The sequence below is a fragment of the Lissotriton helveticus genome, chromosome 4_1 (genome assembly GCF_964261635.1).
Source record: "Lissotriton helveticus chromosome 4_1, aLisHel1.1, whole genome shotgun sequence".
NCBI lineage: Eukaryota > Metazoa > Chordata > Amphibia > Caudata > Salamandridae > Lissotriton > Lissotriton helveticus.
The window spans coordinates 2,029,118,155-2,029,145,935 of record NC_136063.1 but is presented as its reverse complement, the minus strand read 5'-3'; the positions used below and the strand labels follow the sequence as shown (position 1 = coordinate 2,029,145,935).

General features: G+C 43.6%; 1 protein-coding gene across 1 annotated transcript in view; it reads left to right on the top strand.

Moving 5' to 3' along the window:
* The window catches only part of RADX (RPA1 related single stranded DNA binding protein, X-linked), a 395,634-nt gene that overhangs the window by 285,830 nt on the left and 82,023 nt on the right, over positions 1-27,781 (top strand). Inside the window, exon 11 of the mRNA XM_078688667.1 lies at positions 2,002-2,078. Within this exon, the coding sequence (XP_078544793.1) occupies positions 2,002-2,078 (77 nt within the window). The remainder of the gene's footprint in view (positions 1-2,001; positions 2,079-27,781) is intronic.

Genomic DNA, 27,781 nt, shown 5'->3' with positions numbered 1-27,781 from the left:
TTCAAACCAACTGCATTCCAGTCGACTCAGATTATTTCCATGGTACTTTACGGAGTCATCTGTGTATAATGCAATGTACTGTCCAAATAGTCACCTGACAGCAGGACTGATTTGTACATTCGTCGCAGCACAGATTGAGGGTCCATTCTCAAAGCAGTTACTATACAAAGTTACCACCTGCTTAATGGTTGACGTTTGTCACATCGTGCCCTATGTTGTCAGTATGACAGGCTTTGAGCAAATAGTATACCAGTGGAGGGAAGAAAAAAAAATACAGTTGTGCAATTACTAGTGATATTCGTTGCTCACTCCAACAACAAAATAAATAACTGAATTATTTAAATTGTCTCAAACTACGCGACAAAATGTGTAAAATGTAGTTTGCTTTTGATTACACCTGCACACTAATTAATTATTGTTTTTTAAAAAGAATTTCCTATGATATGTGGAAGTGTGTTTTCGTGATCCTTGCTTGTTATCTTGACCTCAGTTTGGGCCTTGCAGCCATTTTATTCAAAATCGACATCTCCGCAATCTTCTCGTGCACATTTCACTGTTTATTTCTGCAGCACACATTCAAGCAGAATCGTGTTTGTTTATTTCCACTGTCATTATTCATGCTGTTATCAGCGAATCTTCCTCTGCCTAGTTGTAAAACTGTATCTTTACTTTAAGGACCTTATGCTAGCTCACTGTGCCCTGCTTATTCATAATAGTTTGCTAGTGTTCATGTATCTAGTGTGTTCCACCATCTCTAGATGACATTATGATGGAGTGGGCAGAATCAATATTCATGTCGTGGGATAGTGCATAGGTGCTAAGGGAATACGCCATTTGATAAGACTGCACTCTGATTTGCTGAGAATGTAACATGATGAATCTGCAGTGTTGGTAATTTTATGTGTGCAAATAATGTATAAAAACTTTAATTTTGGGGGTGAGCCAAAGAACTTTCCTATGCTGCTTTGGATGCTGTGCATTTCTGTTATAATTTTGCGCCCTGCTTGGGACTTTCCATTTTGCACTTCTCTGTAATGCTCTATTTGCTTAGAGCTTTCATGGCATTTATTCTGTTCCGCATTTTTGAATTCTTGTAATAAATGCTTAACCTATTCTACTGATCTAGAACTCCGTTATTGAGAAGGCCCTTTTACTTAATTAACTGTATTTGTGATATTTGTGTTGTGTTTGGAGGTGTGTTACCTCTGAGACATTTTGCCTCATGAAATTAGGGTTTAACAACCGTCTCAGATTCATGAAATTGTGGGCATTCTGTTGAAGTGAATTGTGCTGTGTGGCCATTATGGAACATCAATTTTGGCTCCTTATATATACTTTATAAATTATCCATACCCAAATGTAAACCAATTATCCCCTCCCACTATTAAACACAAAAGCCAGTTAGAGGATGGAGTGCAGATGTCTTTTCCCATTCAGATATTGGAGAACCCAAATTCACTAAACAAATTACGCCTGAAACCAATAATTTTCTTTGTAGTGATTTCCAAGTCCTCGACAGTTGAGTGTGAAGAATTGGATGTGTGGAATCACTTTGAACAAATTGATTAATTCAAGCTTATTGTCTTCGTTCTTGTTGTGTTTCTACTGTTTTTGGGGTGTGATTCCCTTTGGGTATTGGTTATTTGTAATGTGTATGTATGTTTGGGATTGTATAGTGTATTGCTTGTCTGATTATTTCAAACAATTTCCATTTTTATAACCTGTTCTCTTTGCCTCTTACCTTCCTTCTTTACTTTCTGCTCTTTGAGTTTCGTTCTGGGAAGTAAACTTGTGAGCTGACCAGGTTTTTGGATGACTCTGTATGGAACATTACTTCTCTACATTTTGCTGTAGTTAGATGTTAGAGGATTTATCTCACCTCCTAGACACTCTTTTTGTTATATTTAAAGCCGTACATAACAATTGAAAATACAATACAAAAACAGATACACAAGTATAGAACCAGTCATGCTCACATTTTTTTAATTTGTTTTTTTCCAGTAATAAACTTGTCTCTTCGAAAGAAAGGTCTTTTGATGAAGAAAGCATTGAAGACCGGTACCAATTTAGTGAAGCAGGTATAACGTATTGTTTAGAACATTGTTTCCTTTTCTCTAATCATTTAAAATATGGTTATTTTTGTCAATAATTAATGGGTATTTTACTAATAGTTTAATTCATATAAAATATATTTCTATGGATGTCATTTAGGTGTCCCCAGGGGTCACAACTACTCAATGTGTGCCCTAGAAAATAAGGTGACATAATGTTGCAATGAAAGTGTGGCTAGCTGAATGGAAAATCCTGTGCATAATACATAAATGCTTACTAAGAACCCTCTTCCTCATTGTGACTATCCAGTTTATTTGATATTATTGGACACTAAGTGAAACATCCTAAGCCACACCAGCAATCTCACTGCAGCTTTTTAAATGTGCTGTAGCCTGTCTAAATCCTTTCCTCGTAAAAACATATTATGCAAAGTCTTGGTGTGAGATGAGGAGGAAAGAATGGATTCTCTGAAAGGATCCAAGGTAAAAAAGAAGCAACATTATTAGACTGTGCCGTAAATGAGAGGGAGCCTAGTAATACACCCAGAATTTCTCACCATCATGGAAAGTCTTGGGCTTGACTCCCTGAAACTGAGCCAAAGGGATCTGTGGCAGCTGAAGATGATGTTTTGAGTTTAAAATATCTAAGATTTTCATGGTTGCAGCTTACATTCAACCACCACTCTACACTTTCCAGACCCCGAGTGAATCTGACACTGAGTCCACTGTCACCAATAATTAACATTTGGGTTTCGTCTTCATAGAAGATGATAAAAACCTCAGTCCATTCAGCTAATAAGCCAAAACTCTCATTAAAATGTTGAACAGAAGAGGAGAATCAACAAGTGTTGAGGCCTGACCCAGTGACATGGCCTAGTATTGAAGGGCGACACATCAGTTCCTTCAAGGGCATCGCATCACCAGCTGCGGGGCTTGAGGACGACTCTTCGCCTGCATCTAGTGCTGCTCAACGACGACGGATCTCCAAGTGCACAGCTCGACGATGGATCTCCTACGGATCCTAAGGATCTGAACCAACTCATCGCCTCCTTTCTCCTCGCATCTCACCATCAATGCATCCTCCAGCCAAGGTACTTTTTCAGTGGGACAAGGTTGGTTCTTGTATCTGACCCAGCCGACTTCAATGGAGCACTAAACTTTTGGATTTACCCCAATCAAGCGCAACCACTATATTTGCAAGTATACTTTATGCGCAACTCCGGTTTTTCGCATGAATCTTATCTCGATTCACATGCTGTGCATTATTCTGCCATCTAGTGGTTGGGTCCGGAATTCTTCTTAAAAAACGTATGGCCTTTTTAGGTCTCGCCTACGCAGTGCGCTGCGAAGGCAAAAAGAACTTTTGTGATCGCTTTGGCTTTTCAGCCAAGCACGTGCATGCGTTCCATTGCCTTCAATGGCAATGCGTGCACGTGTGGAGATTCACTTGCGGGAGTGAGCTCCGCCATATGGTAGCAATTATCGCTCCCGCAAGTGAATCTCGCAGCCCCCCACTTCCCCCCTGCTGAGGCGCGCGCCTCCCCCTTCTCCCGCACTTGTGCTTAAGTATGATTTGCCCAGAATCATGGAATGTTTCTGCCTCTCGTCAGACTCGAACCTGGCTTCTAGCTTCCAAGTTGGCAACTTGTTGGACGGCGGGTGGTATTTTTAAAAGGTGACTCGTCACTCCGCCTGGAATCTGTTGATAAGACAACGCGGTGACCTATACCGTCTGCCTTAATCGTTTTTTTTGTTTTGGTTTTTTTTTAATCTATTTTTGGCCCGTGGCTGGCGCTTTCGTCATGAATTCCCACAACTAATGAAGTAATGCTGAACCAAACGAGCAAATTTCAGTTAAGTTGTTTCCTTTTAGCGGGCCCAGTAAAATCATCTGTTTTGTGTCACCCAGCGGCATGCAGGTTGACATCTGATTTGTCTTACCTTTCACTTTCGAAGCCGCGGCTTTCATTGTGGTCCAAATTTTTTACTTCCTTGTTTAGCTTTCTCCGGGCTGAGCTCTCGCGCTTCCCTGAGCTTGCCTGCTGGAGACTGGCAGCCTGCCCTGGTTTAACAAGCGCCTGTTGTGTGCCATTCACGTAATGGTGTCTGTGCAACTTTGTTTACAAAGGCGGGTCGGCGAAAGAAAAGTGCTGGCAACTATTAAAATGCTGGACCTATGCACAATTCCACAGTCTGGTTTCAGGGTCACGGAGGATCACCTTTCCAGGGTCTTGGAGTTGGTAACGGGGTCCTGCAGGGAGTACCGGGGTGGGGAGTCCGCCTTTAGTGGTTAGAATGCAGGCATCAGTACTTATGCAGCATGCTGTTTAATGTGGGCGTTTCGTGGGCCAACACAGCCTCACACATACGCTGAACTTCATCTTTAATAATGCCTGTGTTCGAGCACGTCGCCCGCTTAGCGAGCAATGTTAAAGATGAAGTGAGCAATGTTAAAGATGAAGTGTGACGTAAGTGTGAGTCTGTCTCTGTGACTTACAGCCGCCGTGCAAAACTAACATAAACAAATTAACATGAAGCGCGGCACCCGTCCGTGAAGCTGCACTTTCCAAATCATAGCCTGCACTGTGCCCGCAGAGAAAGAGTGTGGAGCCTGGCTCTATAAACATCATGTGGCAACAACGTGGATCTGTACTACTAATTATTTTTGTAATTCTGGAGATTATGCAGTTTTGTAAAACACCCTGCATACAGAGACACGATAGTCCTTGTTGTGGGAGTCCTCTGCCATTTAATCCTACTCTTTTGTTATTTTCATTTTACACGATGCCGTTGAACCAGGCTCAGAAATTATCTCTTAATTAAGCACTGAAACCGAATGTCCCACGAGTGATTTGGACGGCAGACTGAGTATGCAGTTGCATATGAGGGGTAGACGCTAATGTGCCCTTGCCCCTTTAAGAGTGCTCAGATGCGTGTAAGCGTGCACTTTTTATTGTACTTCAGCTCAGTCTGAGTGTGGACGATAGTGTGCGTGAAACACGAGCGCGTGGTGGCTAAGTGTAAAGGTGCTCTTCTCTCACACAAGGGAGACAAAATGCTGCTCACCTCCATTGTGTTTTTTGTTTTGCCAGTCTTCTCACACAAGAACCCAGCAGAGCCGACAGGCTGCTGTGCCTCCTTGGCGCTGCGCAGCATTTTTTTCACACAGGCTCCTACCCTGATGTGCCTCTTTGTTTTGGCAGGCGCTCTTTATATATGTATGTGCTCCCTGTCGAAATGTATGGCCGCCCATGGCGTCAAATGCAATGTTACCAAGAGAAACTGTGTCCATATATTTCAGAACCAGGATAGGCCAGCAGACCACGATCCTGTATTTGGATTGTGTGTACTTTATAAGCATGGCTGCTAATCGTATGGGTTTACGTCGGCTCCACAGAGCCAGCTTGTTTTTAAAGCTGGAAAGAGTTAATAATAATAATATCCACATTTGTAAAGCGTACAATCACCCGTTAGGGTCTCTAGGCGCTGGGGGCCGTCGGGAAAATTAAGCAATTGCCCAGAGTCACATGGTGCTGGGCTAATCTGCCGCCGGTGCTGGGGATCGAACCATGATCCCCAGATTCCGGAGTCAGTCGCCCTGGCCGCGGCGCCACACCTCTTCCAGTTGCTTGTAACATGTGGAACCTGGGCATGACGTTTTTGTTTATTTATATTTTTTGTGAGCAGGTGTTTCCCTTCCTCGCTGAGGCGTCTGACCCCTTTGAGGCTGGGAGCCGTTTAGTAAGAAGGCTTGTTAAGTTGGGGACTGCTACTATTATTTTTTTCCAGGTAGATTTTGGTTGCTTGTTTGCACATATTCAGTGAAGTTACATATTACCGTACGCGTTTCAGGAAAAGCGGAGTTTAAAATCAACATTATTCAAAAATGAAGATCTCTTGTAGGTCTATGAAACTTCGGCTGTCTGCAGCAGTCATTCACCTTACCCGGTAAATCCACTTATATTGAAATGGGAGTCCCGGCATATCTCATCGATCTCTTTAGGAGATTACATGAAGATATTTATGCCCAAATTAGATTTGGGAAGGATGGCCAACTTACAGCTCCAATACCCGTTAATCGTGGTGTACGCCAGGGATGCATTTTAGCACCAACTCTTTTTAGCCTTTATATTAATGGGCTAATTAATGAACTAGCAACGATAAAAGATCCAGATGCCCCCAAGTTAGCGTCCTGTCAAATTTCAGCAATGATGTTCGCTGAAGACTCCCTCCTGGTTTCAAAATCGCCCATGGGGATCCAGAGGGTTTTGGACAAATATGAACTCTTCTATAAGGAAAGAGGTCTAGACATCAACTTACAGAAAACTAAATACATGGCGTTCAATAGTTCAAAAAATTCTCGTTCTAACCCACAACTAAATGGGAATCCCTTGGAGAGAGTCTCATCTTTTATTTATCTAGGTCTTACTATTGCTGAAAACATGAAATGGGAGGCACATATTGCCAAGAGCACATTAAAATTAGCCCAATCATCTGGTGGCATAATAAAGGTCTATAGCAAATCAAGTAAGAAAGCTGTTAGCCCAGCCTTAGAAATGTATAATGCCCAAGCTCGCGGGGGAGTACTTTATGGTGATGAATTATGGGGTCATTGTAAACTAGATTCCCTTTTACAGGTAGAAAACCAACTTCTTAGACAGCTGTATAGATTTCCTGTGAGTACCCCGCTGATCCCGCTATGACTAGACTCCGGTCTAATGGCGATAACAGGCACATATCCAGATGCGTTGCACGGCAGCACTGTGCTTGCATTTCTCAGCTGAGACATTTAAAAGGAAGCCCTTATTAATGTGTCACGCAAACACCGGGACATGTGAGATTTGTATCTGGAGTCAGAGCAACAGGAAATGGGGAGGCGTGAATTTACTTCTGTCTCATGGGACACGTGCCTCGCTCCATACACGATGCGACTACCCAATAGAAAATATTGTTGGCTTATCGCTGCACGACCACACTAAAAAGAGAGTGTTGTTACTGCGAGTGGTTTATCATGATTCAGAATTGACCTCGGAGGCATGAATTTTGAACAGCGAATATCTGCTTTTGCCTTCTCAGTGGATTGTAAAAATACTAAGCTGTTTAGGGTGCACCTAGCAACAGGTCCATATTGATGAACCATTTAAGCTACTATACATAGACTTGGCTAGTTCTTTATATATGGTGAGTGACCAAAAGGAAAGTTTTGTGATCGCATCATGGACTGCAGGGTCCTCAAGAAGCCAAGTTAATGTTGTTTTTGTTTGTTTTACTTCTTCAGGGCAGTCGTCTAAATGAAAAATAGGGTGACAACCCCAATAATAGCAAGCGTTGGGTAACGCAAATGCGTCTTGCGTTTCGAGTACTAACTAAACATTTAAAATGATTGCAGCAGTGGAAATCTTTTTTTTCTGTCAATGAGCGGTTCATCTATGAGATAAATAATTTAATGTGTTAGACTCTGAGCACATTTGAGATGTAAAATGGTCCTTGTCATCTTACTTTTGGATCAAAAATATTCCCTCATGCATGGGAGTGCAAGCGCTCCATAGGCTGTGGAATGATAAACCAAGTAGCCAGTACCATGTGATGAAAGCATAAAACTCCTCTGAGTGGAACCAATGCTACCTGTGTATTGTTAAACAATTGATAGCAATAGGTTATTAGCCGCGGCATTATGAAGCCAGGCTTACAAAAGGCGATTAATAGATATAAATCAGCATCCTGCTTCACTGATATCTTGAGGTAAATGCTATTGGGATTCTTCTATAAGCGTCGGTGCCTGATCTGTGGGAGACGTTTAGTGCCTTTTCGTGTATTTGACATACATGCTTACAAGAAGGATGTGCTTTCAACAGAAATAGCGATTTATAGAATTGAAAATCCATTTTTATTTGTTTAATAATACCACAGTTGGTAATTGCTTACAAATGTACATCATAAATAGCTCCCACTTTAAAATGGTAGCTAAAACCCTGCAAAACGGTTGAATTGGTATTTCATGATAAGTTTTTGGAGCATGTTAATCAGGTTCTTCGATAACAAAGTAGACTAACCGTAAATCTGAGAAATATTTAACTGTAATTTTCAACTGAATTGTGAAACAGCTCAGTTGCCTCCTAAAACATCGAGGTGATGGTGGTACATGGCAGTGTAAGGATATTGATATGGCAATGCCGTGGGTAGGAAACTCAAACTAGGTGGGTCTTACTGCACTAGATCTACCAATGATTAACAGAACAGCAACTGCATTATACCACAACTCGCCGTGATACATGCTAGTTATGAAAGAAAGATTCAATGAGGCTGGCCCTAATGTAACTGTAACAATATATCAACAAGGACCTGCTCTGATTTTGGACCAATATTTTCAAAAACCCACAGGCAAGGTACTCCACTGTCGTACTGGTGAATAGCTTCAAAAAATTTTACTTGGAACCGGGTTTTACAGTCCAATTTTAAGAGAAGTTTGTCTATCAACCTCATTTGAATCCCCATATGCTAGTGCACATTGGGGAAAAAGGTGTTTGACGGTCTGGAAGTACCTCACGTATGCCCCACCAATGGAGCTGCTGGTAGGTACTCTGTTGTAAATAGAAATCAGTTGGCCAGATGTATAAAACAGGATAGGTTTATTCAGTCTTATTTCCAAGGGTAAGTTTAGTAGAAGAAGATCGGTAGATAGAAGTATAGCCCCACCAGGAGCAGCCTCCCTGCTGCTCAGCCTGCATCCACCAACTGACACTCCAGACATAAGCAGGCACCCAAGCATTCCGGGACATCATCACACATTCAAACACTCATCCTGGCTGAGCAGTAGGGAAGACATAGCTAGGGAAGAGGAATGGCAACAAGTAATTTATAACATACTCATCAGTATGCTCACGTCTGTATCATCATTGGTAACTTTAAAGACCAAAAAAATGAAATCAGTGAAAACATGTGAAACAAGGAAAGCCTAGTGCTGTGTAGAGGGATGCACCGCAAGCACTTGTCATGTTCTATCCTACTGTGACCTCTTAGTGAAAAGAAAAAGGAATTTGTCGCTTCTCCAAGCTGAAAAGGAGATGGGACCCACTGGCGACAATGGCAACTTTAATAGATACCGTTAGCATACTCCGATTAAAAAATAACTATAAAAAACGCACAATGTTGCAAACTACTTCAGTTAGGGAAGGCCAACATGTTTCATTGCCAAATTACCTTACGTCAATTTCGTCAGAGCTCGGGGTGAGTCTCCACCACAATAGTGTTTCATCATGAGCCTGGGGAAATAGACAAACAGACAAGGCGCAGACAAATGCCACACAATTAGGACATCTCAACACATTTAAATATTACCACGCATTTCAGCGTGTCACTTAAAAATTGTTCAGAAGTCATAACATATTTACCTGGTGGTTGCCCTCAATGATCCTACCGGCAACGCACCTCTTGGGGGTGCGTGTGTTTCTGCAATAGTATATCACACCACCCCTGGCGTACACCCATGGTTGCTGCTTGTCAACCTGTAAATACATTCAATATATCAGTTGCAGGACCCACCACATGCTGCAGTTAAAGAGTTCAAACTTTCTCTTTCACACGTTTCTTCCAACAAGTTTGTTTGAGGTTCCAACACTCTTGTGGATACATTTAATAAAATGTAGACGTTTGTGAGTTGCTAACAGCAACAAAAGTACCCCCGTGGGACATTTCTCCTATCTTCTCGCTCGCATTGAATCCCAAATGCAGACGCACATGCAAAATTCCACGCATTCTTACCGGTACGACTCCTGTGTCTGGCTCATACTCGGCGCACATCTCAGTGCTGCTATGCTCGATTTGAAGAGCCCTCACCTCACGCCTCAGACAGGACCACGCCCACTAGTTTCCTGTGGATGCCGGATATTCCATCTTTAAATGGTATCAAATTGATCAATGACCAATGATAACAGTGCTTATATGGAGGTAAAATTGTATGTGTACTCAAAATTAAACGTGCACAAATGATAAAAACTGTACAAAAGATTACAGATAACCCCAGAATACATAGTTGGTCAGTAATAACATTGGATATTTCGCCAGACCCGTGAGTCTTACTAAATGATTTGCTACATACTGCACCAACCAACCATATGTCTCTATATGGCACCAACCATAACTGACACTAAGGACACAAATGCACTCAGTCATGGGCCGTTTCAGGGTACGGCAAGCAAGAGATGGCTGGGCCTCAGCTCCATCATGGGTACTTGCCACTTTGTTCCATTCGATATAATCATTCAGACCCAACTTGGTCCGCCCGCTCTTGGAAAATCCACTGTGCCTCCTTACTGGCCAGCCTACTCTCCATGTTGTGTCCATCTCCCATCACTCTAACACTGTCCATCTGACATCCCTGAAGTTATGTCGTTGTTCTTGAAAATGACGAACCAAGCGAGTGGTTAACTTCCCTGCCTTCAGTGTGCTTACATGTTCTTAAATCCTTATTTTTACTTTACGGGATGGTAGTCCGATATACCTCTTCTAGAGGGAGATGTTATGCTGGAAGGGGCGAGAGGTATGATACATGAAGTTTTCCTCAAACTGGCTGATATAAATGCAGACCAGACTGGGCGCAAAAGTTGCCTCCATCAATCTGCCAGACACCTGTACATACAACTGGTTCTTTTAGGCAAAGACATTTTTAGTCAGGGCTACCTCCACACACTGCAATGTGTCATAGAACCATTCACGGGCCCCAAGCGCCCGCGCTGCTGCCACCAGCTTCTTGGGGTATGCTGGTATAAAGAGATTCAATATCTATTGTTACCAGAAACTGTTGTTCATGTTTGTATTCCAACATATCCAGGATGTTTAAAATGTCGGTGGTATCTTGGACATAGGAGTCTTGGGTTATAACAGACTCTCTTAGAAAAAAATTCTTCAAACTGGGACAACGGCTCCAAAACTGATTGTATACCCGATACTATCGGACGACCTGAGGGAGACCGCTGTACTTTATGGATTTTTGGCAAGATATAAAATGCCAGCGCCCTGGATTTAGGATTAACAAGGAAGTGTGCTTCCCTATATGTAATCCACTTCTTTTCTTTTGCACTAGTCACCAAAGTAAGGATCAGGTCCTGGAGGTCCCCAGTTGGGTCACGTGCCAGGGGTTGATAATTCTGGCATGTCCCCAGTAATCTCAAAACCTCTGCCTCATAGTCCTTCGTATTCATCACCACCACCGCACCGCCCTTGTCAGCTGATTTTATAGTCAACAACTCATTCTCTTGTAGGGATTTGATTGCTTTCCAATCCTCACCGCTCATGTTCTTAAAAATATGCTGACTCTCAGATGGTTCTAAAATAGCAATGTCTTGAAGCACCTGTTGTTCTAGACCTGAACTTTAGGCCCTATAGAGGATGAAGTGGGGGGGCAAAATTGTGAAGGACAATGTAAATTTGTTGAAAACAATGAAGGGGACCTTGATTCTTATCAGCAAAGAACTTTCTTAGTTTGATTTTTCTCAATTCAAAAAATTCCATCCTGAATTTGAAATTGTCATGTCTGGATGTGGGTACTATCCACAGGCCTTTATTTAAAACCTGGAGCTCCCCACTAGTCAATTGATGATCAGACAAATTAACTACTGTATCGCTCACAAGGGCGTTCTGCCCCTGCTGCGAGTGAATCGGGGGGAATACGTCGGCCATGTTTGGTCCGTATTCTGGCGTGCCCTGCCCCTTCCTCTCTGGCCACCCCCTCTGTTGCCTCTCTGATTCTGGCCTAAAAAAGACCTCATTAATGCCCCTAGATCTTCGTTTGTTCTCTTCTGGGGATTGAATCTTACTCTATTTGGATTTTAGTTGAAGGGTTGTGCGCGCTTTCCTATTCTTCCTCACTGCTGGTATTGTCAAACGTCCAATTTTGCGGAGTTCGTATAATCTGGCGGTCCCCCCCCCCTCTGAAAATCCAGTTGGTATAGCTGTTCAGTACCCTGCTGATAGTATTTGTCTTCCACGTATGGAAATGCCCATTCGTGAGTGAACCGGTCTAAATTCCGTTGTAAACCCTTAATCTTCTGGTTGACTATATAATTCTTACAATCTGCTAGGTCACTTTGGATTTGTGCTAGTTATTCCTTAGTGTCAGTGATGGTGGTATCAATCTTAATTGCCTCCAGTAGTTCTACTATTTCTTTTAGTAGCTCTTCTCTGAGCTTTTTTGCTGTAAATAACAATGACGTGTATTTTGGTTTTGGTTTTGAAAACATAAGTAAAAGGCATTGTGATTTACAATGTCAATAGCCTAAACTTGCGTAACTGCGAGACCTATTGCATTGCAAATGCAATATGTCTCGCATTTGCGAGAGTTTAAGCTATTGGCTTTGCAAATGACAAAGCCATTTATTTCTGTCTTCAAAACCAATACATAAATAAAAGGTTTGTCATTTACAATGCCAATAACTCAAACCTTTGCAAATGCGAGACCTATTGCATTGCAAATGCTTGTTGTTTTTTGTTGGTGGTGAGTGTCGACAGAACGCCGTTTGGAGTCCTCTTGTGACATGGTCGTGCTTCACCTGGAAGCTCCCATGTTTGGTCACCATCTTCAGATTTGTTTATTTTTTTTTCACCTCTGGGTCTGGATGTAAGCTGAAGGTGCTCATACAACTGGAAAAAAAAATTCCACGTAAATCAGGAAGAGTCCACCAAAAGTTGACCGGAGGAAGGAAACATCTAGGAAGGTACCGGAGTAGTTTAAGGTTCGCTCTGGGTAATGTGTTTTATTAACCATTGACTGGTTTATTTTTGACCAAATAGGTGCTCATGTGGATGAGATACCACTCGTGCTCACCAAACAACTATGCTTTTTTTTGTTAGAAACACGAAGTGAGCAGACTAGGGTCACCATTTGACCTTGGCCTCTGAAATAAATTGAAAAACGATCAATATAGACAATCTCCAGAGGCATTTTGGGTATATGAAATTGTGGATATAACGAATTATACAGAACCAGAGGGGATAATGTGTTTTATATGTTTTAAAATGATATGATTTGTTTGCATATTGACAATATTTTGTGTTAGGTAAGGGTTTATATTGTTGTGTTCTCAGTGTATGTCAAATTTGTATAAAGATCCATGTCAGAAAATTTAAAAAAAGAATCTTTCTTTTTTCAAAAATCAATCTTAATAGAACAAAATGAATAAAAAGTAATCAAAATAAAGTTTTTTTCAGATCGGATTGATAAGGCCTTTCTGATCTTGGTACAAAAGGATGAATGAATATCAGTATTGGCATTCTTTTTGGTGGTTTCTTGTATTATTGGTCCGGCCTTACTGATTAAGGGCCAAACCCTTTTTGTGATTTGCGGCAGATGATGCGCTGCATCTCAGAAAGAAGACATGCCTGGCTACACATTTCAGGGTTCTTACCTGAAGTTCAGACTAGTATTTTGAATGCACCATTTAATGGAGAACCGCTATTTGGGAGTGCAGTAGGCAAGACTCTTAACCAGTTGAAAAAGGACAATGAAACTGCAAAGTCAATGGGGGCTTTGCAATTCAGAGGTAGTATTCGGAGAGGATTTCTACCATCTCGAAGACCCTCGGAAAGGGGCACCTTTCATATCAGGGAGGATGTTTGCAAATCAACAAAAACAAGGTTGGCAGTACCGGCAGGGAAGACAGGACAGTCCTTTCAAGGATGTCCACGCGGAAGAGGACAACCGCAAATGGGAGAAGCCCCACCAGCAAATAGGTGACTCAATAATGACCTGAAAAGACACTCTAAAGAGATGCAGGAGTGTAGTAACAAAATAAACTACAAATCAAGGTACAAATATACATCATCAAGATCTGCTTCATTCAACACCAGTAGGAAGGAGAGTAGAAAACTTTCTACAGGGGTTGAGGAAGACCACTTCAGACAAATGAGTTTTAAACATAATACAATATGGTTATTGCATAGAATTAAACAAGATTCCTCCAAACAAGATTCCAAGGAGAAAAGTGCATTCAAAAGAGGAAACCACACGTCTACTCAAAGTAGAAGAAATATTAGCAAAGGATGCAATGGAATTAGTGCCACCAGTTGCAAAGAATAAGGGAAATTATTCAACATATTTCCTAATCCAAAAGGTAGCTAGGACATTATGCCCTATACTAGACCTAAAGTTTATAAAAACGAAAAAATTCAAGATGACCAATCTGCTAGAGGTAATGCCACAGCAACAAGTTGGGGATTGCATGGCAACAATAGATTTAAAAGACACTTATTTACACATTCCCATGAACACAAGCTACAATAGATTCCATAGATTTGTGGTAGACGAGACACTATCAGTTCAAGGTGCTGGCATTCGAAATAAAATCAGCACCAAGAGTGTTCATGAAGTGTCCAGCAGCAGTAGCAGCGCACCTTTCGAAGGAAAGGCCTACACGTTTATGCCTACCTACACGACTGGCTGGTGAGAGCAAGCTCACACAAGAAATGCAAAGATATATGCTACCTATTTTGAAAAAATCCACCCTGAACCAAAAGGCATTGGCAAACTACCATGCCATATCGCTACTATCTCTCTTGGGCAAACTGCTTGAATGTTTAATTAATAAACAATTGACAGCCTACCTAGAATCAAATCAAATCCTGAATTCTTCGCAGTCCGGCTTTCGATCAGGCCATAGCACGTAAACGCTGCTTCTGTCAGTGTCTGACTCCCTGCGACTTGCACTTGAAGGCAGTTCAGCCATGCTCGTGCTTTTAGATCTCTCAGCAACATTCAACACGATCTCCCATGTCAGGATGATGGAGCGGCTGCGAGAGATTGGTATACAAGGCCTTGTGCTTAAATGGCTCCACCATTTTCTGAAAGACCGATATAAAACAGTCATTCTTGGCCGATATACTCTCACAAAATGCGATTAGACATGGGTGTTCTACAGGGCTCTTGTTTGAGCCCCACTTTATCTGTGTCCCCTCGATAAGATCGTAGAATCTTTTGGCTTTGAGTTAATCACTTCCTCGGATGATACCCGGCTGATGTTTACATTTTAGTCAAATTTGTCCGCTACTAAAAAGCGTTTGGCTTCGGTATGCTAGCCATCTTTACCTGGATGAATGACTATTATCTCCAACTAAATACAGACAGAATGGTGATCATGCTGTTTGACAAGTCCTCCTCTGTCTAGTCAGATGATTGGTTACCTTCCCAACTGGGGCCTATCCCAATCCCTAAACAACCGGTTAAGAATTTTGGGATGAAAATTGACCAGGCTCTTACAACGAAAGATCACATTCTGACCACTTCCGGTTTATATTATAAGAACATAAGTCTGCAGCGCAGAATATTTCCATACCTCCCTACATCCACCAGAAGAAAATTAGTTCAGCCCTAGTAGTAAGCAGATTAGACTATCGCAATGCCCTTTTGGTGGCAGCAAATGACACTGGTAGTAAAATAACAAGCAGTTCAAAACACGGCAGCCAGGCTTATCTACAACCTCCCTCCCTGTACCTCCTCTGCCCCGATGTTAAAGGAGCTGCACTGGTTGACAGTGGAAAGAAAGGTACATTTTCAAGCGATGCTCTCTTACTTCTAACACGTTAAGAGGCCAAGGACCCATATATCTTCAACTAAAAATCAAACCAATCATACCTAGTTGAAGCTTTTGATCACATGATAAGGCCTTATTGTTAGTCCCCGGCACTCACTTAACATGAAGTGGGGGTAGAGCTTTTTTTTTTTTACCTTTTCCGCTTTTAATGGAATAAGCTTCTGCTACACGTTCGCACTTGTGAAACTACTGCAAATTTAGGGAATTGTTGAATGCCTACCTATACTCATTCCTATTCTCATCTTTCTACAGATACTTGTTAAGTGGGCCACAGCGCCGGGATGCTCATGGGTGAGTCGTGCACTATATCAAATTTAAATAACATGGCAAATATCCCATTCTGCAAGTAATAAAGACTCTATATCAGCGTGGGTTCTCAATAAACATGGAGAAGTCATCTCCAGAACTAGAACAACCAAAAGGTTTCAAACAGCTGGGTCCATAGAAAACTATGGATACGTGATTTCTCACAAAGTACCTGTAAGATGCGTCAAAATTCACAAGGCCAAACAGTTGAAGAGATAGAAAGCGTTGAGAAACAAAGATATGTCAGTTCCTGAGACCATGGGGAGGCGTTGTAACCATTCTACTGCATGCAGGAGAAGTGATGCGTCCAATCCGGTCTGTAGGGGGGAACTGATGCGTCGACTCCAAGGCTGTTCTGGTCCACGTGTGATGCATCAGGAAAACCTGCCGCACAGGTGCCATTTGTGGAAATCCGGAATGCGTCGGCGATCGACGCAGCGCCGTCAAGCGGCGAGACATCGGTTTCTTCACCTGCGATCGCCCACTGCTGCTGCGTCGTAAAAGCAGCCGCAAGAAGAGCAGTATCAATTTCTAAACTTTTTTAGGTTGCTTTCAGCAGCAAGCACAACCTCCAGAGGCCCAGAACTAAAACAAGAACCTCCTGGCTGGTCAGATCTCTGCAGCAGCAGAGTTCAGGGGAGCTGAGGGTGAAGTCTTTGTATCCCTGAGACTTCAGAACAGGAGGCCAGCACATACAGGCCCTTCGAGATCTTTTCAAGCAGGTTCAAAGCAAAGTTCCAGTCTTTGTCCTTTCCATGGCAGAAAGAGCAACTGCAGACAAGCCCCACACAGCACACAGCAAATGGGCAGTACTCCTCTTCACAGCTCTTCAGCTCACCTCCTTGGCAAAGGTTCCTCTTGAATCCTGAAATAATCTAAAGTTCTGAAGTTTTAGGTCAAATACATATACGCCAAAATGTCTTTGTTCTCTTTGTGCAAGGGTCTGTGAGCCCAGTCCAAACCAGTTCTGTCCTGTTAGAAATGGGGGTCTCTAGTTGGCAGTGGCTGGCCACAGTCCAAGTAGGGACCCTTCTTCCTAAGTCAGAGTAAGGGGGCTACACCCTTTGATAACCCCTGCTCAACCCTGTGGTAACGTAGCACGAGCAGTTAGGCTTATCTCAGAGGCAGTGTGTAAAGCATTTATGATCATACAGAGTAACACCGTGAAGGACACTACAAAGGGACACCGCACAAGTAATTATAAAAAATAAGTATCTTTATATATAGACTTAATACAAGGCCAATAACGGTAAAAAGCCACAATACTGAAAAAGGGGGGTTACTCTTGAAAGGATGGAAAAAGAGTTCAAAGTGTTCAAATAGTCGTTCAGTTCAAAGCAGGGGTCTCTGCGACCCTTTTACTCACAAAGTACCTGAATTTCGTAGAAAAACAAACAAAAGGTGGCAAAGGAGCTGTAGCGATGATTTTCCCCACGCTAGGCCAGCGTTGAATCGTTGCCGCGAGGGAGGATGATGCGCTGATCCTGTTGCGTGTGCGATCTTGTTGCGATGAAAGAAAATGGTGCTCCGTGAGGAAGCGACGATCCGGGTGCGATGCGAGGAAAATGGCGGACGCACGGCATCCGCGTTGCGATGATCCGGGGTCAGCGAGCCTTCGAAAAGCCTGCAAACGTGCGCTGCGATGATCTCTGAGGATAGCGAGCACTTTGTGGCCCGCAAGCGTGCGATGATCTTTGGTTTGCGAAACGATCGCAGTAGCGGCGCGTGGATTTTTCTTATGCTCTTCAGCTGCGGCGGCTCGCATACGGTGTTAGCGACGATTTTCAGCTCTTTTCTCTGTAGTAGAACTAGAGGCCCTGGAACTCACAGGGGCCTCACCTGCAGATAGAAATCCTCACTGGGAGGAATCAGGAGGCTGGTGGGGGAGTCAGGTGTGCCTGTGACTCCAGCAGGAGGCTAGCTCTCTTCTAGCCCTTGGGTAATTGCTTCAGCAAAAATAAAAGTCTCTCAAAAGTCCTTTTCCCTCTTCTTCCCAGTCCAAGGGGAATTACTACAGGCCAATCCAAGAAACAGCACCAAAGCACAGGGACAGTCCTCTCATGGAGATTCCTTCAGTAACACGGACAGAGGTTCCTCTTGACATCCAGGAGCATTACAAATTGTAGGTGTTTGGGCACAGATATTTATACCCCCAAAGACTTTGTTCTCAGAAGTCTCTAGTCCCTGAACCCAGCCAGACCCAGTTCTGCTCAGGCCTGGAGCACTTTGTTTACCAGGCTGCAGTCTTCCTTTCAGAAAGAGGGGGTCTGCCATCAGATGCACAGTTGGAGGTGGAGCCAGCATTCACCTTGCCAGCACAGCCCTATTCAGGACAAGGAGCTACCCCTCCCCAGTACTCAATGCAGATCTCTCTATTCAACCCAGGTCTGGCTCAGCCTGCCTTGCCCCTCTAAACCCAAACAGCCAATACACAATAACAGCAGAGCACACTGGAGGCTTAGGCAAGAAAATACCTACTTTCTAAGAGTGGTATTTTCAAACACAGATTATTAAAACCAACTTCACTAAAAGATGCATTTTATTATTCTGAGCTCAGGCATACTAAATTCGATTTTCTACCATGTTCCCTAAGGCAGATAGGACTATAGGATGTAATAGCCAGTCTGCCCATTCCAGCCTATGGAGAACAGGTAGCCTTGCAGCAGTGAAAAACAAAATGGAGGGGGATTCACTACCAGGACATGCTACACGTATCAAGCCATGTCCTACCTTATGCACACAATGCACCTACCATAGGGGTGCCTGACATGAGGCTAAGGGAAGGGTCAGAGGCTGGGAAGTGTGGGCACTTTCACAGCCAAGATGGCAGTTCTGGACTGTGCGCAGACACTGCAGTGGCAGGTCTGAGGTACACTTTACAAGCTACTTCTGTGGGTGGCGCAAACCAGCGCTGCAGGCCCACTAGCAGCATTTGGGTTACCAGCCCTGGGCACACGCAGGCCACGCTACTAGGGTCTAACAGGTAAACCAAATAAGCCAATCAGGGATATACCAATTAACAAGCATATTTACATGGGGAGCATTTGCGCTGTGCCACTGAATGGCAGTGGCACAGCGCCCAGAGCATCTAATACCAGCAAAAAAAAGGAGACAACAGCAAAAATGGAAGGGAGACTCATGGCAATGGTGCCAGGTCTAACATGTCCTCACTGGCGCAGTATGACCACAGGGGGTGAAGACCGCATTGTGCAAGTGAGCCAGGCCCTATTCAGGTCCAAGGAAAACATCTCCCACTACTCTAAATTCAGCCAGGCCCTATTCAGCTCCACTCTGAGCCACCCAAGAAGGGCCAGGCACACCCCCCCCACCCCCACCCTCTGTAGCGGTCTACAGTGAATTCAAGTCCCCAGCCCCTGTCACTCCAAAACCAGTCCATACACAAACGGGCAGAGGCACACAGAATGGTTAAACAGGAAAATGCCCACTTTCTCTAAGTGGCATTTTGAAGCAAACAATTTAAAAACCATCTTTACTAAAAGATGTGTTATTAAATTCTGATTTCAGAGAGCCTAAACTTTATTTCTCTATCTTGTCCCAATGGGAAGTTATACTTGTAAGATGTTACAAAGTATTTCCCTTTCTATCCTATGGGGCAGATAGACTTTCAATAGTGAAAAACGAAATTGGAAATTGGCAGTATTTCAGTATCAGGACATGTCACACACACACCAGTATATGTCCCACCTATTACATACACTGCACCCTGTTCAGGGGGGGGGTACCTTGAGCCTACCATCGAGGTTCGCGCCTTGGAAGTGGGTGCACTTGCCAGATCAACATGGCAGTTAAAAACAAACCGCACACAGACACTGCAGGGGCAGGTCTGAGATACCATTTCAGGGCTACTCATAGGATTTGATTTACAGGCCCTGGCACACTCAGTGTACTTTACAAGTGACTTAATAGTAAATCAAATATGCCAATCGGGGAGAACCACTTGTAATAACAATTTACACAAGGAACACTTGCACTTTGAGACTGATCAACAGTAGCGATGTGCCCAAAACATCTAAGTCAGCAAAATCAAAATCCAGCACAGCATCAAAAATACAGGCGGTAGAGGCACAAAGTCTGGGGAAACCACGCCAAAGATGCCAAGTCGAACAAGCGGCATGATCCTGATACTAAGTGCGCCGCAATGAGCAATGCAAACATGGTTCTCAGAACTAATAGAACTATCCCAGGGGAAAATCCACAAATTGACAAACAGACAAGGCTCTTATATCTATGCATACAGGAAGGGTGCTTCATCCAGAACCAGTCTTTCAGCCTAGCAGTATGGCTCCAGAAGTCTTAGAATGTGTACATTTAAAGTAGCCAGAGAGTATAATGCCTATCTTAAGAAAAGCTAGGAAATCCACAACTAGAAAGTGCGATATTGCGAAATGGAAAATATATTCACTTTGGTGCCTCAAAGAAGGATTAGTAAAAAGGAAAATAAAAGATAAAACAATGCTAAAATATTTAACACATCTACTACAATGCAAGCTCACTTATGCATCCTTATAGGTCCATTTAACAGCAATAGTGGTTTACACAAGAGGCCACATTGGGAGAAGTTTCTTTATAGCATCAGTTATTAAGCGGTTTCTAGAAGGAGCAAAGAGAATGGCTCCGCCAAAACCTTACCAGCAACTTCATGGAACTTAAATATAGTGCTCACTCAACTGATCAAGGCATCATTTGAATCTTAACACAATGCTACGTTACAAATGCTCTCGTTAGAAACTGTGTTTTAGTAGCCATTGCCTCACTGCGCAGAGTTGGTGAATTACAAGCACTCACTCTTCAAGAACCATATTTCTAAGTAAACAAGGATAGTATTTTCAGGGGTGTGGAATTTAATAAAATATCTACTTGGCCATGGGGCAGGCTGCTTAATACATCTACTTGTCCTGTAACAAAATCCACTTGTCCTCTTTGTGCCATGTAATGCGGCAACAAATTACGCAGCAATCTCATTATATAAGAGTTCTGATATAGCCTCTCTGATTATGCCAGGGTTCATACCATAGTAGTGTTTGAATACTAGCAATTCCCTTATGCTGCTATGTTTCTGCAGGTCTACATACTGGGGTTGAAGGTAGTGGTAAGCAATAGTTACAGGGTTGGAATGCCCTTTTTTGTCTGTGCAAACCTACTAACGTGCATGTTTTAAGGGTTTCCACCAATTCTTCTCTAATCATTTCCCATACTGAGAACGATTGGAAATTTACTACTGACAGTGGCAGACTTAAAACTTCTTCCAGGGTTGGTGAAAAAAGTGGTTGGAGGAAAAGCGAACTTGAAAACATTCAGATTTTCACATAAGCAAATCTACACCTGCATATTTGCTAATGCTAAAATGCAGTTCACAAGTATTTTCTGGGAGTACTATTTCTTGGCCTACTTCTGTAAATTCTTGTGAATTCATGGAAACTGTACATATGCACTTAATGCAAGGATATATACCATGGATGCACTTTTGAGACTAATTGGGCCTCTAATTAGGCCTGGCATTAACCATGACCTTTTGTTTTTTATTCTATCTCTCTCCGTCTGTCTATCAACTGGCACCACTGTAAGTGGCAGTATTTTGCTCTTTTACAAGAAGCATATTGGCACACAAAGTAGTTTTGTTCAGTGCCCAGAACCGCTGTGGCAATGTGTGCTGAGACCAACATTTTTTTGTTTTGCTTTTGTCATGGCTTGTTAAAATGGTGAGGACCCAGCAGCTCCCACACTGTTAAGGTTTTACAAAAACCATGCCTAAATAAGTCACGCCTTGATAAAACCAATAGGCTGACCACCAATTTCAGACCCACTAGCTTTGCCAATGCTTGTTTGTTCTTTTTTTCCATATTCATATTTAAACTGGTTACACTGATATTCCATTCTGAATATTTTTGGGAAATACTAACATACATCAACATGTTACTAAATGATGCTGCAAAGATAAGGTACCTAAAATCTTACTGTAGTTTAGCTAAATGTTTCCTTTTCTTACATGCATTTTTTTTGTGAACGTTTTATTTTGAAAGCAAAGAATCATCCCTCTTGCTTTCAAGCTTCTGCAAATATTTGCATATAATCAGAGAGCATTCTGGGTGCATTATACAGAGCCTCATATTATTAAACTTTGAAAATGTGTGTACACTTTTATACTGGAACCACCGTCAGTAGTGTGGTGCAGGCTAAGCTTAAAACATTTACTTTTAGTGCTCACCCTAATAATAAAGACTTTGCTTTAATGTACCATATATACAAGTTTGAACAGCATTAACACACATATTACATATAACACACACTTTACCTTAATTGTAGAGAATGCCCTTCCCAGAGCCACAATGTGGTACTGTAAACTGACAGCCAAAGGGTTTGTGCTGCAGGGGGTTGGGCCTACTTGTCCAAAGGACAAAGCACACTTTAAAACTTGTTGCCCTTGACCCCAAACCATATATCCCGGGCGTCGGGCTATAGGAATTCCACATCCCTGTATTTTAATGAAAACCGATAGTTAATACCAAAACTTGTATCACAGTTCCACATGAATCAAAGCATACAGATGCCAAGTTTCTTTCAGAAGCCAAGGAGACACACTGAAAGAACGTTACACATGCTACATGCAAGACGTTCAGTAATGTATTGCATTGAAAGGACAAGGACAGACAGAAAGATAAAACAGCTCATTATATCATTTGAAAATAGTTTTCTAGGAAGACCAGTTACGAAAAACAAAGTTGCAAGAGGGATAGGTCAAACCATTCTGTTATGCCATAACACATGAGAAAATTACAAAAGACTGCAGGTGCACACATTCAATAGGAAACAAAGGAGCAACCATTGCTTTCCAAGCAAATACTCCATTACAAGGCGTTTGCAAGGCAGCTAACTGGTAATCAGTACACACCTTCACCAAACACTACTGTATAAATATCCAAATGAACAAGGAAGCACAAGGAGGACAAAGGGTCTAACAACATCCGTTTTCAAATCAACGTTCATCTTCAACCCAACCACCACTGTAGTAACAAACTGCTGCAAAATCAATACACAGCATGTGAATCCAGAAAAGATTCATGCTGCATAACGTATAATTTCCTACCTGTTGGAGTAGTTTTGCAGCTTGAAGAATTTTCTGGATTCACAAGAAAACCCACCCACCTCTGCCAAGAAGATGAGGGGGCAAGAGGAAAAATAATAGAGAATCTGAAGATGGAGACCAAAGTTGGGAGCTACCGGAGGAAGCACAATGACGTCACAAAAGGACCTCAAATAGAGGTCCGACGGTGCCCACCAACAACAAAAAAGAGTAAAAGGACAAAAGTTTTTTTTAGAAGAATTCCCATCTCAACCTCTAGATTTCGGAATAATGCACAGCATGTGAATCTAGAAAATTCTTCAAGCTGCAAAACTACACCATTGGGTAAGAAACTATCCTTTCAACTTACTGGAGTTATGTCATTTTGGTCGTGTTCTGTTCAATACATTAAGCTCTATCTATCCAGATGTGGTATATTTTTGGGTGGTGTATACCCTGTTTTACAGTTTTAAGTGTTGTACACATTCTTTACACATTGCCTCTGAAGTTGAGCCTGACTGCTCTGGGCTAAGCTACCAGAGGGTGAGCATAGGTTAATTTAGGGTGTGTATCTGACTTACCCTAAGTTTGTGGCCCCTACTTGGATGGGGTGTATACCTCTTCCAACTAGAGACCCAATTTCTAACATTGGTGATCAGCGGTGAGGATAGGATTTGTGTTTGTGCCGTGTCTTAGTTATTTAGTGCACCCTAACAATCCACATCAAAGACCAATTCGAGTTAATTCTTCCTCATTGCCCTGGTTTTCTCTCTCTGATTAGCATTTTCAATGTTTCTGTTTCTTCCCGATTGGCATTTTGTTTCGTAAAACTATGTCTCTGACTAGTGGTTCTACATCTGCACCTGCAAAATGGATTTTGAGCTGGCCAAACTTGAAAGTTACACTGTGTTCCAGCACAAAGTTTTCTGCAAGGGGTTTGAGCTTTCTACTAAAGGCTTCACCAGGAAGGTGGAGCTTCAAAAGGTGCTGAGGGCCTGGATAGAAGGTTGGGGTGCAGTATCTGTGACCCCAGAGGAAGAGGATAGGGTACTTGAAGATGAGGAGCTGTACCAGGAATCACTGGAGAATCTGGGATTGCCTGCGGGACGGGGCGGGGGCAATATCATGCCAGGCGCAGTGGCCCTCCCCACCCCCTCCAGGGCAGGGAGCATTGTATCATCCAGGAGCCTGTCCCCCAAGGAGCTGGAGGACAAGAGGAAGAAGAGAAAGCTCAAGTTGGAGCTAGGCAAGTTAAAGATGGAAAGAGATAAAGCTTCAATAGAAAAGCAGAGAGCTCAGAAGGAGAAAGGTATGGAGGAAAAGAGGCTGGCCAGGGAGGCAGAGTAAAGGAAGATGGACCATGAGCTACGTCTGAGACAGCTGGACATCAAGGCCATATAAATTGAGTATAGCTGTAATGGTGGCAGCATACATGCAGTGTCCACTGGTGAAGAAAGGTTCTGTATCCCAAAAGATGTTGTGCCCCGTTATACGGTAGAGGTGACATAGATAAGTGATTCTCAGCCTATGAGGTGGCTCTAAGGGTGCACATAGTTCCTGAGGAGTATTAGAGGGGGAGTAGTTTGTGGAGGTATATGGCCACAGTGGGGAGGGACACACTCCTGACGCTAGAGGTAGCAAGCCAGACCAGATGCACTCTCATGAAAGTCATACTTATTAATATGGGAGAAAGAGGCAGAGTTTCAGGAATAACCACAAGTTTTGCCACACTGACCTGAGTGGATTTATTTGAATATTTATTCCAGCAAGGCACTGAAGGGCTGTGTGAGGGCAGAAAGGTAGATGATTTTAATGGGCTGTACAACCTAATTATGATTTGTTTTCCAGAGCTGCACCAGCACCTAGTGTACAGCAAGCGGACTGAACCCCGGTAGCTTGGTGAAGTCTCGGCCTCTGGGTCCCAACCAGAGCGTCCACAAAGCCATCTAGGGGCCTACCATAAGGGTGGTCAGGGTACTCGCCAGAAGGTTGGGGGATAGAAAGGAGATCTCCTAAGGCCCTCAAAACAGTTCTAAGGAAAAAGGGTCCCAGTCCTGATCTGTACACCAGAAATAGAGCTTCACTGACAACAGTCAGAATAAGTCTCTTAAGTGCTATGAGTGCTACAAATATAGGCACTACAAGGGGGCTCCCATGTGCCCAGAGAAGGCACAGCCTCCCACTAGAGGTAAGACACAAGGGGTGCTTTGGGAAGAGTTTGTCCCAGTTAGGTGGGGGGGGTGTAACTCCGTGAGGTTACCCTTGTGTCCCCGGATGATGTGGAGATGGTTCCAAAAAGCCACCTGCCATCCAATCCAGTGAAGTATAGACAATGAGTTACCATCAGTGGGAAATGGGTTGAAGCTCTGAGGGACATAGGTGCCAGCATGACTATGACCCCAGAGCAGAGTTTACCCAATGTATTTCACCAGGTTATGGTAGCAGACAACCAGGAGGGTCACTAACCAGTGGCCCTTGTTCCATTTGCGGGTGGGGTGTCAGGACTTCTGAAGGTAGCTGTGAGCCCTGCCGTGCATGGTTTGCTAGGGAAGGACCTAGAGCACACTGCCTGGAAGAAAGTAGAGCTCGGGTCCCACTTATAAATGTTGGTAGTACCTGAGTGGGCGTGTGTAACCAGCAGGTTCAGGGCAGTCCTGGAAGGGAGTCAAGAAGGTCTGGAGCCTGAATGGAAAAATACCCCAGACAACTGCCAAATAAAGGAGTGGGAAGCCAGCTAGTGAGGGTCTCCCAAATGAGGTGGATGGTGCGCCAGAGGATACCGCCCCGGGGTCCAGTGGAGAGGACACTGACTTCCTTGGGGACCTGCCTGATCTTGCTAGATGGAGAGTTCACTGGGGAGGACTTCTGCAAAGCTCAGGAGTGCCCAGTCTTGTAGGGCATGAGGTGACAGGCCACAGCCCAGGCCGAAGGTGATGCCTCTGGTAATGCCTCTGGTAGTCATTGGATTTACTGACAGGACAACCTCCTGTATAGTGAGCCTAAGACCCCTGTGCCTGGGGCAACAAGGGTCCTGGTGTTCCCCAGTGCGACAGGGCCTTCCTATTGGGGCTTGGTAGGACATCTGGGCACGCAAAAGAACTTTGCCAGACTTATCCCCCACTTTTACTGGCCCGTGATGAAGGTCTCTTCAGATGCCTACTGTCGAACCTGTTTGACCTGCCTGACTAGTGGGAAGACAGAGCAGAAGATGAAAGCTCCTCTATCTCCCTTACCGTTTGTTGGCACTCCCTTTGAGTGAGAAGGCATCGACATTCTAGGGCCCATGAATCGCCAGACCACCTCTTCTCATAGGTTTATCCAGGTTCTGGTGGACCATGCCACTAGGTACCTAAAGGCCATACCTCTGAGGTCTACTACTGTACCCGCAGTGGCTAGGACCCTGATGGGGATGTTTACAGGAATGGGTTTCCCCAAGGAAGTGGTGTCTGATGGGCACCTACTTTCGCTGCTTACATTCAATCAGTGTACAAGGAGTGTGGAGTTACCTATAGGTTCTCCACCCCCTACCATTCACAACCCAATGGACTTGTTGAGATCAGGAGCCTACCTTAGGTTCTGAGGCATAAGTGTGACACCCTCTTGCTGTGCCTACTCTTTGCTAACAGAGAGGTACTATAAAAGTGAGTTGGGTCTAGCCCCTTTGAGTTTCTGTATGGTCATCTTGTAAGGGGACCTATCGCGAAAACCTCCCAGGATGTAGTGAGCTACTTGCTGGCCCTTACAAGTCAGATGGTCCAAGTTGTGGCAAGCTTCAGACAACTTAGAGAACAGCCAGGAAGTGATGAAGCAGTGGTATGATCAAACCTCTGCCCCTGTGGAATTGCAACCTGGGTAAAAAATGTGGGTGATGGAGCCTGGGGCCCTCTAAGACTGTACAATCGGGCCCAAAGATATTTTTGAGAGGAAGGTGAGGCTTCTTACTTGGTGGACCTCATGACCCCCAGACACTCTCTAAGCATTCTCCACTTCAACCGTCTCAAACCCAACTTTAAAAGGTCTGAGGTCACTATCTTGGTGACAGATGGAGGGGATGAAGAGGAGCATGGACCTCTCCCTGACCTCTTAGACTCCAAAGAGAAGAAATGGGTCAGTGGAGGGTGTGAACCTTTCCTGCAGCCTGACTTCTGAACAGCAGATGGACTGTCGCCAGTTGGTGGGAAAATTCTCTGTTTTTCCTCACTCCTTGGGTTACACACTTGTGTACCCATGATATATTCACAGGAGACAGCCCCCTGTCAAGAAAAAAATCTATAGGCTGTTCATCAAAGTACGGGCCACCATTAAGGAAGAGGTTTCAAAAATGCTGGAATGCGGGGTGATTGAACTTTCTAGAAGCCCTTGGTCCGGGCTCAGTTCAGTCATCAAGACTGATGCTCATCCCATTCCCTGGGCGGAGGACCTGAGTGACAGGTTAGGGGCTGCTCAGTTCCTGAGTACGTTTGACCTTACTTCAGGATACTGGCAGATTGCCCTAACTGAAGGAGCCAAGGAGAGGTCAGTCTTCTGCACTCCAGAGTGCCACTACCAATTTAGAGTGATGCCATTTGGACCCTAGAATTCCCCTTCCACCTTAGAGAGGCTGGTGAACCAGGTTTTGTCTGGTATGGAGGCCTTCCGTGCTGCTTACGCCGAAGACATAGCTGTCTTCTGTAACAGTTGGAAGGGCCACCTCTTTCAGCTCTAGGAAATGCTTCAGGCCCTGCATAATGGAGGCCAGATTATCAAGGCTAGTAAGTGCC